At 44.1% G+C, this 12658-nt stretch overlaps 1 protein-coding gene across 1 annotated transcript in view; it reads right to left on the reverse strand.

Moving 5' to 3' along the window:
- Positions 1–12053, reverse strand: part of SYTL5 (synaptotagmin like 5) — a 97083-nt gene extending 85030 nt beyond the window's left edge. The window contains exon 1 of the mRNA XM_065423226.1: positions 11935–12053. Coding sequence (XP_065279298.1) covers positions 11935–12053 — 119 coding nt within the window. The remainder of the gene's footprint in view (positions 1–11934) is intronic.
- Between the last annotated feature and the right edge of the window lie 605 nt (positions 12054–12658).

Below are 12658 nucleotides of genomic sequence, written 5' to 3' on the forward strand. Positions count from 1 at the left end.
TAACCCCTCACAATTTTCATGCCTTCTTTTTGCATTATAAAGAAGCAAAACTGGGCACAAAGTCTTTTTCTGTTCTGCACAGCACCTTTAAAATGTAGAAATCCCTTTGGGTCTCAGCTCAAATCAGTAAGCAGTTCTCCTCCTTAATCAAAGTGGAAATGTTTCCTCTGAGGTTAACATTTCCTATCTTGGCTAAAGTGTCAGTCTCTCCTTTGGTACTATATTTAAAGAGGCAGTATCCTTATTTTCCAGTAATTCCATCTGTTCAGTAATTCCTATTCTTTATCCAATACAAATTCTTGATTGATGACATTCATTCTGCTAATGTTGTTCATCTTGCAGACTTTTTTTTAAAAGTGTATTGCTGTCTTAAAAGCTTTCGTCAAATCCTGGTAAAATAAATTGCCCCTCAACTTCCCTACTGACTTATTCATCAGAAAACATTCAGGCAGATGTGTTGGTCAGAAGCTTTGCTTTGGGATTCCTTGCAGAGGCTATTGGATTGAACCACAGACAGACTGTAACAAATGGGGTCACATTTCAGAATATGAAGAATTAAGTGTTCCAAGGGCGAGGAAGAGTAGGAGGAGGTAGATGAGTCATCTGAAAATAATGCATCATCACAGCAGCCTCTAAACAACCACTGCATAGCTGTGACCGTTAAACATTACTGAAAAGGGATAACAAATGTAACACCATCTCTTCTACAGGCAGCACAGGAGGCAAGTTTTCATAAATTCTAAAGCAATAGACTCTCAAGCTAGCAGTTGGACGCATTTGTACTCACACATGATATACAAGAAATAAAACACGACCAAAACATTTTCTAGGAGTACAAAGAGAATCCAAAGGAAGGCAAACCCAGCAGAATCCCATTTATCAAACTGCTGGGAGAAATATCCTATAATACCCCTAAGGAATCTAAATTATCTATAATATTAGGGGTTTGATAGAAGAGACAAGTATTAACATCTGTCTCTGCTAACACTCAGCTATTCTTTTAAATGCAAATGGTATATTAAAAAACACTATCACTTCAGAGGGAACATACCAAGTGCACTGAAGATGCATTTTGTTTCTTATACCCAATAACTAGGCAGCGCTGACATAGGTAATAATCTAAACCTTTCTAAATGGAGCATAAAATCAAGGAACATGCCCTCATAAAATATCAAAGTGGAAGGCAGAATAGTCTTAGTATACAGCAAATTTGATAAATGACTCAGAAGAGCACGGGTGAGGATAATAGATTATGTCCATGTGATGAGGAACGCTGTAAAACATGTCGTCTCTTATATCACCACCTTTTCCACCATGGCATGCAGTTTTAATTTTAATTTTTTTCCTTTTTCTTCCTTACACCTTACCCCCGCACCCTAACTTTTCAGAACTACCTCACTTTGAAAAAAGTAGTAGAGTCAGTGTTCCAGTTTTCCTTTTGCCACTCTAATTGTTCCAAAGTTTGCAAAGTTATGAAAAATTGCAGACTGAATTAAGAAAAAGAAAAAAAAAACCTAGACATTCAGTGCATTGTTAGTGCATTCACTGGGGAAAACAGGGTGGGTGGGGAGGGGGATGACAAAAAAGAGTGAGTTCATTCCATAGCCTTGGATCAGCCCCCAGAAAACTATGTCTCCTGTACAGCTGAACTTCTACCCTTATGGTAGAAAATTCCATTATGCCCGAGGAGCTGAGTTGCCAGCCACAGTCATCATTTGGAGCTGTTGGTGTTTGAGCTATTCTGGACCTAGGCCATACGCAGGCTGAGGAAGCTAATTCAGCCCTAGAGTAACAGAAGCAGCTATAAAGTGACTCTGCCTTCCACCAGAATGATTTCCAGCATGCAGACCCGGTACTTGGAACTGGATTTGCTTCTCTACATTTTATCTTGCGTTGGATGGGATGATGAAGAGTAAAAATTAATTTTTATTAAGAACCAATGTATGAATTGATAAACTAATAATGATTTCAAGTGGCATCTCACCACACTGAAAATCAGGCCATTTGTCTGCCTAAATATGGTTTCAGGTGCTCAATTTTCAGGAACCCAGGTGTGAAAATTTTGGGCTATTCAATTTGCTTATATAATTATTTGATTTATATTATAAAACCTGGTTTTGAGATGTTTGATGAGTTATTTTGGATAGCATGCATGTTTGAAGTGGGCAACAGGAATAGTGGAAATGCAAAGGGAGTTTTGGAGTAAGACCAGGAATTAGCTAAGGGAAAAGGAAGCTGAAGGAGTAGGGTGGTAGAAAAGGGAAAGAAAAGGAGGGAGGTGGGGGAGAGGAGGCAGGTGAGAAGCATGAATGAGGAGAATGATATTGTACAGCAGAACAGTTGCAGTGAGGAGTGCATTGAAGGGAAACCTATCACCAATGACAAAACAGAAAATAAGAAAATAAAAAACTCATCCAAGTTTCAGAGCTGAATGAATGTGATGATATCAGGAGCTACAGCAATCCCTCTAGGTTGGTGTGGGAAGCAAACTGGTGGCTGGAAAGATCTTCCCCAATGTCCCCTCAACTACAGCAGTGCCGGCTGCTTTGGGCTAGTACCACCAAGGTCCAACCTTCTCAAGCTCATGCTAGCTACTTCTGCTCAGAGGAATGCAAACCACTGGGCCCAGAGTCTCAGAGTATCCTTTGGATCCTGGTTCCAAGATATATTGTTGTGAATTTGTGGTAAGAAAACCCTTTTAAAATGCCTGCTTATAAATTCTTCCCCTTCTATAGTGAAGATACTGTCAGACAACTGAAAACAGCAAATGAGATCAAGAAATTATGTTGTACTCATGCACTTTTAGGCTTATTTTTTGGAAACAAGATGGAAATATATTCTCGTTGGAATGTTAAAAACCCTCCTGGGAGAGAAGGAAGGTGGTAAGAAGAAGAAAGGGAAAAAAGAGAAAGTTTAAATTATCACACAGGAGGAACCTTTTGCTGCCAGAATTTTTAAAGATAAAATTACAAACTATGTTAGCAAGATGAAATACCTTCTGAGTTACAAACTGTTGGATCCTTACTATATGTTGGTAGAATCAATGGTAACCCCAGTACGATAAAAAAAAGCCACACAAGTTATTAATTAGTTCAGAAATGGAACATTCTTAAATTTTAAATAGAATGGAGACCGCAGGCATCTGTGTTTATGGTACTAAAAATAGTAACTGTTTATACACAAGAAGTATCTTATTTCAAATAATAATGTACTAATGGAGCAATTTACTTGTCAAATGCGATAGTTACCAATCAGCTTCTCTCTTCCCAGGCACATATGAATGAAACATATAGTATCATATAAGGTATATTTTCTTTAAAGAACTATTAATCAGTCTTGCAAAAACATATACTGTACACAGTGTATACAATCCATAGTATTTTACAACATTTGCCCTTACAAACACCTTCAGATACATCACCTGACAAGTCAATTTCCATGCACAGATAATTTCCCAAAATCCATTTAAACTCACTTTGTGAATTTTCCAATAGTTGCCAGATAGTGGTATCTGAGAGAACAGTGCTGTCCTATATTTAGAATATGCTGATATTTTAAAATACTTCTATTGTACTGATTGATAAGGAGTCTTTATTCTAATTGGCCGCCCTGACCATGCAAAATCCTTGCCAGAGGAACTGTTGAGTGGACTTGGCCAACTAAACTGCCGCTAGGAGGCCAAGAGGGGATTACAAAACACGAGTAATAACTTGATAGCATTATGTTGGGAAAGGCTCAAGTTACTTCCCTTCTCTGTTTTCTGTGTTCAGCTATTATTCTATTACTTTTTCTTTAAACAAGATCCAGAACTTTAATTCCTGTTTCAAGAATAAAAAGAAGCTTTACATTTAAAAGCTCGATGTAACAAAGTATTAAGAGATGCACTAGGCAGGATATGTGCCCATATGTTATAGCTCAATGGTACTATATTAGTGGTAGGTTGAATGCTCTGAATATATTTGACCACATCAGCCCTCTCTGCATCTCTCCATTGACTCCTTCTTCTCTATCCCACAAAACGGCTATTTGACTTCACTTCCAAAGCCCCTCAAGGTCTATCCTCACCCTACCTATGACCTCTCCTTTAGTATCAAAAGTTCGACTTCTGCCTCTGATCAGCCCATGATGTCAGTCTCCATCGCCCACTTGTTAAATTTAAAACAGGCACCTTCAGGGCTTTCTCCCATGCCGCCCCTCACTTGTTTCCTTGCACTTGCCTGTTGGTCTGTATCCATCCGTTGTTTCTTGTCTTACACTTAGATTGTAAATAATTTGGGGCAGGGAGTGTCTTTCTTGTGTGTGTGTACAGTGCCCAGCACAGTGGGGTTTGGTTCCATGATTAGGGCTCCACAGGCACTACAATAATACCAATAATACATTAAACTCTTAAATACAGCGTGTGAATTGAGCATCTTGCCAGAATGAAAAACAAATCTAATGTAGAAGACCATGTTCTTCTGTGAAATATGTTTCGATAAGACACACACACCAGATTGCACCAAATGGCATCCCAAAGACAAAACATGTTCTTCAGAAGTATATTTATGAGCCAAGGATAAAAGATATCCTTGCCAGGGATAATTTAGCTGCATTCAGAGAGAGTCATGATGAACTTTCCCTGGAGGTAGGGAAATCCACCCAGCTCCCTGTTCAGATCCAAACCTGGCTTGAATATATTGGGAGACTTTTTAGGGTCTTGGAGTTTGATGTTATCAGGCACAGTGAGCAAAACATGTTTGAGGGACAATTCTCCAAATAACCTGAGGGTCTTGGGTTCACAAGTTTCCCTGAAGTCGCCGGAAGGCTGTGTGTGCATTCCACTGAATTTAAAATTTATTTTTCCAAATGGTTCCTCTTAATTATCAGGATCCTCACATTAATTTCAGATTTCAAGCTGTTCTTAAGGAGGTCTTCTCCCACCAGACAAAAAGCCAATAAATCCTCCAGTCGGCCCATATGCAGAAAACGTTACCAGTTTGCACCTTGCCAAGACACATGCCCACAATTCCACACTCAAAGGGTCAGGCAGGTAGGGTTTTTAAGTGACCATAAAGGGACAAGAACTTAGCCCTACCATCAGAGCTTGAGAAGCCAGTGGCCCATTGACCTACTCGAATTGATGCGGGAATCTTTGATAGGAGCATAAGCATGATAGCACCTTCTGGGATAGTTATACAGCTCAAAATTCTCCATCAGTGGCACTTCTGCAGAGCCTAAACTCCCAACCATGAGCTTGCACTACTAACAGGGCTACTCTCTAGTTTGCAGCATCCCTGTCCATCACTATTAAGGCTGATCCTGCTCCAAGGGTAAACACCGTGGCTAGAACAAACTGTCTCCCAACTGTTGCTGGGTCTGTACTTCCCTCCTTCAGCTCAGTGATATAACAACCATGATCAGAGCAAATTAAACACAACTGCCAGGGTTGGAGATCTGCCTTCCTGCCTCACTCCTACATTAAGTGAGCTAGGCGAGGCTTAGGCAAAAGGAAAAGCTTTCAGTTTACTCTGGTTGCCACATTTCCCACTGGGTAAAGAGGCTGCCAACAGCAATGGGTGCACTGCATTTACTCTAGTTACTTCATTTACCTGCAGAGGGTGAGTGTGAAAAGACAGTTAAATGGAGAGAATCAAAGAAGCAAACGGAAGGTCCGGGGCAGAGCCGCAGACATGCCACTTCTACGCTGAGCTGCATGCAATTCTAGGGGGGGCCGCCACCACTACCCCACAGCTATAAAAGTTTAACTGGATCTATATCGAGAGACCTCGGTGGGTGCTGAATACACGTGTCTGTGACACTTGCCAATCCAAAGAGAAAAACAAGCCACAGCCTGGCCTTTGAATACAGAAATAGAAACAAACAAGCACTTGAATTCCATCTCCCTTTGCAACTTGGTATAACTTGCACACTCTAAACCAGCCTCCCCCTGACCAAGTGACACATATAAATGCATTCTAAACTTGTTTGTCAGAGCCAAACTACACAAAAATTTAGGTAGGGGGAAGAGGGAACATCAAAATTTTCAGAGGATGGATGCTTAACTGAAACAAATACATTTGAATTGTCACCTGAAATATCTGCATCTGACCCCCACTGAACCCCACTGTCCTCTGTCCCCACACAATCCCCTTCCAATTCTAACTGTGTGTAATCTTTCAGAAAAGGAGAGGTCTACTAACCCTCATGGAGTCTCTACACCTTCTTCCAGGGTCTTTTGAGAGCTAGCAGGCAAGGCTGCTACCCTAAAATCTTGGATGGCAAAACCCCTTCCCCTGAACACTGTAGGGGAAAGCAGCACTGAGCTATTCCTTGCTGCTACTACTGACACCGTGCTCGCTCTTGCTCATTGGCTCTGAAGGAACACACAAAACTTAGCCACTCTCTCTGAGGCCCGGACTACACTACGAGTTTATCTCGAATTTAGCAGCGTTAAATTGAATTAACCCTGCACCCATCCACACAATGAAGCCGTTTACTTCGACATAAAGGGCTCTTAAAATCGATTTCTGTACTCCTCCCCGACCACGGGAGTAGCTCCGAAATTGACATTGCCATTTCGAATTAAGGTTAGTGTGGCCGCAATTCGACGGTATTGGCCTCCGGGAGCTATCCCACAGTGCACCATTGTGACCACTCTGGACAGCAATCTGAACTCGAATGCACTGGCCAGGTAGACAGGAAAACCCCCGTGAAGTTTTAAATTTCATTTCCTGTTTGCCCAGCGTGGAGAGCACAGGTGACCATGCAGAGCTCATCAGCACAGGTAACCATGCAGTCAGAGAATTGAAAAAGAGCACCAGCATGGACCGTATGGGAGGTACTGGATCTGATCGCTATATGGGGAGAGGATTCAGTGCTAGCAGAACTACGTTCCAAGAAGAAATGCGAAAACATTTGAAAAAATTTCCAAGGGCATGATGGAGATAGGCCACAATACAGTGCCGCGTGAAAGTTAAGGAGCTCAGACAAGCCTACCAGAAAACCAAAGAAGCAAACGGAAGGTCTGGGGCAGAGCTGCAGACATGCTACTTCTACGCTGAGCTGCATGCAATTCTAGGGGGGGCCACCACCACTACCCCACCTCTGACCGTGGATTCCGAGGAGGGGGTAATCTCAATCATGCCTGAGGATTCTGTGGACGGGGAAGATGAGGAGGAGGAGGACGAGCTTGCAGAGAGCACACACCACTCCGTTCTCCCCAACAACCAGGATCTTTTTCTCAGCCTGACTGAAGTACCCTCCCAACCCTCCCAACCCGTTATCCCAGACCCTGAAGCCATGGAAGGGACCTCTCGTGAGTGTACCTTTGTAAATATAAAACATCATTTAAAAGCAAGCGTTTTTTAATGATTAATTTGCCCTGAGGACTTGGGATGCATTCGCAGCCAGTACACATACTGGAAAAGTCTGTTAACGTGTTTGGGGATGGAGCGGAAATCCTCCAGGGACATCTCCATGAAGCTCTCCTGGAGGTACTCCAAAAGCCTTTGCAGAAGGTTTCTGGGCAGTGCAGCCTTATTCCGTCCTCCTTGGTAGGACACTTGACCATGCCATGCTAGTAGCAAGTAATCTGGTATCATTGCATGACAAAGCCTGGCAGCGTATGGTCCCGGTGTTTGCTGGCATTCAAGCAACATCCGTTCTTTATCTCGCTGTGTTATCCTCAGGAGAGTGATATCGTTCATGGTAACCTGGTTGAAATACGGGAATTTAATTAAGGGGACAGAGGTGGCCATTCCTACTGGGCTGTTTGCCTGTGGCTGAAAAGAAATCCTTCCCTGCAGTTAGCCAAGCGGGGGTGAGGGGGGCATTGGCACTGAGCTTTTCGCGTTTGGCTAGCAGGGATCTTCCCTGATACCAGCCACGCGGTGGGGGGAGGGATAAAGCGATCATCCCAGAGAATTGGATGGGGGGTTTAGTTTGGTTTCTGCTGCTGCACGTTAACAGGAAAACCACAGCACTCAACGGGCTTTGCTTGGTATGTGGGAAAGGAGGGCGCTGCTTTTAGGAAGGTTGCAGAAGCCAAAAGACAATGGCTTCCCATGGCCACATGCAAGCCGAATTCTGTTGCCAGGACCTATGTCTGTGATCTCTAACACAAAAGCCGCAGGCACTGAATATTAAGATGCAAAATGCGACCCTGTACCGAAATCACATGTGCTATGTAATGTGAATAGTGTTGTTCACAGTGAAAGAGTATAAGCATTGTTCTGTGAAATGTATCTTTTTAAATACTTCTCTCCCTTTTTTCCCTCCCGCAGCTGCAAATTTTTCAAGCCTCCCTCCTCCGTCCCGAAGGCTATCTCAGATAAGGCGGCGAAAAAAATGCATGCGAGACAACATGTTTTCTGAAATCATGCAATCGACCCGCGATGAAAGAGCTCATCTGAATGAGTGGAAGGACACGGTATCAAAGTACAGGAAAGATGCCAGTGAATGTGAGGCCATGAGGGACGCTCGAGATGAGAGGTGGCAGGCTGCAATGCTGGGGCTGCTGCGTGATCAAACGGACATGCTCCAGCGTCTGGTGGAGCTTCAGGAATGGCAGCAGGATCACAGATTGCTGCTGCAGCCCCTGTATAACCGCCCTCCCCCCTCACCATGTTCCATAGCCTCCTCACCCAGACGTGTAAGAACGCGGGGCGGGGGAGGCTCCATGCACCCGCCCACTCCACCCCAGTGGACAGCCCAAGCAAAAGGCTGTCATTATTTTGAACTGGCCTTTTCCTTCCCTCCTATCCTCCTCCCAAACCCCACCCGGGCTACCTTGTCAGTTCTCTCCCTATGTTTATAATAAATTAATAAAGAATACATGATTTTTAAACAATAGTGACTTTATTTCCTTTGAAAGCAAGCTGTGATCGAAGGGGGGAGGGTGGGTTGCTTACAGGGAATGAGTCAATCAAGGGGGCGGGTTTTCATCAAGGAGAAACAAACAGAACTTTCACACCGTAGCCTGGCCAGTCATGAAACTGGTTTTCAAAGCTTCTCTGATGTGCAGCGCTTCCTGGTGTGCTCGTCTAATCGCCCTGGTGTCTGGCTGCGCATAATCAGTGGCCAGGCGATTTGCCTCAGCCTCCCACACCACCATAAAGGTCTCCCCCTTACTCTCTCAGAGATTGTGGAGCACACAGCAAGCAGCAATAACAATGGGAATATTGGTTTGGCTGAGGTCTGAGCAAGTCAGTAACGTGCGCCAGCGACCCTTTAAACGTCCAAATGCACATTCTACCACCATTCTGCACTTGCTCAGCCTGTAGTTGAACAGCTCCTGACTATGTCCAGGCTGCCTGTGTATGGCTTCGTGAGCCATGGCATTAAGGGGTAGGCTGGGTCCCCAAGGATAACTATAGGCATTTCAACATCCCCAACGGTTATTTTCTGGTCTGAGAAGTAAATCCCTTGCTGCAGCCGTTTAAACAGATTAGTGTTCCTGAAGACGCGAGCGTCATGAACCCTTCCCGGCCATCCCACGTTGATGTTGGTGAAACGTCCCTTGTGATCCACCAGTGCTTGCAGCACCATTGAAAAGTACCCCTTGCGGTTTATGTACTGGGTACCCTGGTGCTCCGGTACCAAGATAGGGATATGGGTTCCATCTATCGCCCCACCACAGTTAGGGAATCCCATTGCAGCAAAGCCATCTACTATGACCTGCACATTTCCCAGAGTCACTACCTTTCGTAGCAGCAGCTCAGTGATTGCTTTGGCTACTTGCATCACAGCAGCCCACACAGTAGATTTGCCCACTCCAAATTGATTCCCAACTGACCGGTAGCTGTCTGGCGTTGCAAGCTTCCACAGGGCTATCGCCACTCGCTTCTCAACTGTGAGGGCTGCTCTCATCTTGGTATTCTGGCGCTTCAGGGCAGGGGAAAGCAAGTCACAAAGTTCCATGAAAGTGCCCTTAAGCATGCGAAAGGTTCGCAGCCACTGGGAATTCTCCCACACCTGCAACACTATGCGGTCCCACCAGTCTGTGCTTGTTTCCCGGGCCCAGAATCGGCGTTCCACGGCTACAACCTGCCCCATTAACAGCATGATCTCCAAAGCGCCGGGGCCCGCGGTTTGAGAGAATTCCATGTCCATGTCCTCATCACTCTCGTCGCCGTGCTGCCGTAGCCGCCTCCTCCTCGCCGCCTGGTTTTGCAGGTTCTGGTTCAGCATAAACTGCACGATAATGCGCAAGGTGTTTACAATGTTCATGACTGCTGTCTTGAGCTGAGCGGGCTCCATGCTTGCCGTGGTATGGCGTCTGCACTGTTCACCCAGGAAAAAAGGCGCGAAACGGTTGTCTGCCATTGCTTTCCCGGAGGGAGGGGGAGGATGTACCCAGAACCACCCGCGACAATGTTTTTAGCCCCATCAGGCATTGGGATCTCAACCCAGAATTCCAATGGGCAGAGGAGACTGCAGGAACTATGGGATAGCTATGGGATAGCTACCCACCGTGCAACGCTCCAGAAGTCGACGCTAGCCTCGGTACATGGACGCACACCGCCAAATTAATGTGCTTAGTGTGGCCACATACACTTGACTTTATAGAATCGGTTGCCAAAAATCAAATTCTGTAAATTCGGAGTAATCCCGTAGTGTAAACATACCCTGAGAAGAGTGTCAAAATAGCTTTGTTTAACCCTTTTGAGCGCATGGGATCAGTTCAAACAAAATAGCAGAACCAGTACCAGGCAATATCTCTAACTCTACTTGAAATACAAAAACATTTGCCATACATTTTTTCAGTCACCTTCAGTGCAAGAGTTAATCGGGCCATCAATAGAAAAATGAACTTGGTAACATACTAGAAAATAAGTACTTTCATTTTTATTGTAGGATAACCACTATTTTCTGTTTTACCAAAACTCAATATTAGTGCCTAACTGATGACTTCCTATTCCAGGTGAACACAGGCAGAGGCAAGGATATCACACATTTTGTTACTTTGAGACTGACTGAACATTTCTGTGGGAATCAGACATGAATGCTGGGATCTTAAATTTGCAATGAACAATAATCAAGAGAATTTGTACATACTTCAATGCAAAGTATCAGATTTCATTATGCCATAATTTTAGCACATTTAAAATGTTCTACAAATGTATTAAGACAATCTTATGGCAAATTTCCAAGGTATGCCATAGATCTAGGTATCATTAATTCTCAGCATGCACTGGCATTCTGTTGCAAATTAGCCTTGCATGAAGAATATTCCAATTTAAGAAACAAAACAAAGAAACAATAAACCTACAGAATTCATTTCTGTGTGTTAACAAAGAGGTACTGGATTTAAGTTTCCAATTACTCTGCTATCCAGAATATCATTCTCCCCAGTCTTATACCCTGTAGCTATGCATGCGTCACACACATTTACAAAAAGATGCATTAACTAGCATTTTCCTCCCACCTCCCACTTCCGCCATACTTCTATTTGCATGAGACTCGAGGAGCAATTGTGCTGAAGTGCTAAAGTCACTCCTGAAATGCAGGACTCCCACATGGCAGTGAAGAGACCCTCAAGTCAGGCCCCAGTCTTAGGGTTGCCATCTTCATAATATTTAAAACCTGGACACTCCAGCAGGCATGCCAGAACCTCCCCTCTCCTCTTCCCCGTCCCCCAGCCCAGGTTGGGAGGGTCTCACCTGCGGAGCTGGGGCTGGGAGCTGCAGCTGCCTGACACAGGTAGGAGGCAGCCCCGGTTGAGTAGGGGCTGGAGCGGGTAATGAGCTGGTGCTTCCCCACCTGCAGTAACGGGACTTTGGGTGTCCAGTCAGCAGATCTGCCCGGACACTGTCAGGTCCCCTTTTCGATTGGACTTTCTAGTCAAAAACCAGGCAGCTGGCCACCCAACCAAGTCTGCAATATTCTAAGAACAACTCAACCACGAGAGAATGAAAAAAAAAAGCAATTTTTACAAGAAGAATGTTAAAAGATTACCTTATCCTCTTATCTTCCACTTTTTTCAAATACTCATCTCTCTTCAGTACTCCCAGGATTGTTTCCCTCTCATGTTCCAACAAAAATGACAAATTGATGATCTCCAGGTTTTTTGACATGATTCTTCAATCGTGATTTTTCCAACAGTTGGGTTTTCTAGAGAATGAACTGTTTACTGCAAGTTTCAAAGGCACGTTTGTCACACAGGTACAAGATTTACAAGGTCACCAGAGAGCCTGACAGAGAGTTCTTTATTAAATTAACCAGATATTAAAAACATGTGGCCACGTCTTCCAGCTGCAGGAGAGAAAGGTTGCTGCTGTGTTCTCTACAAAATTCTCTCATTTTCCTGATTACAGAATGTTCATTGCATCTTTTCTGGTCTTCCTTGACATGCTGCAAGCCTTCAACCCACATTCACAGAAGGTGTCTGAGTTAATCTTTCAACACATCAACTGTCGTCTGAAGCCACCCAACAGCTGGATATTTAGATTCAAACTCTCTGAAAGTCAAAAAGAAATAAAAGGAAGTGATTTTGACATTATCCTGGTCTCATCTAAGAGAAGCTACATTAAATAATGGTTTGGGAACGGCAGAAGAATCAATGTCTAACCACCAGCAGACTAACAGATTGCCCCTAGGGTCATCTATGGCCAGTGCTTTCTCTTTGCTACTATTTAGTCTCAAGTGTATGAATATCATCATGCAGGTGCCCCTCCTTGTG

This window comes from Emys orbicularis, chromosome 1 (genome assembly GCF_028017835.1).
Source record: "Emys orbicularis isolate rEmyOrb1 chromosome 1, rEmyOrb1.hap1, whole genome shotgun sequence".
NCBI classification, from domain to species: domain Eukaryota; kingdom Metazoa; phylum Chordata; order Testudines; family Emydidae; genus Emys; species Emys orbicularis.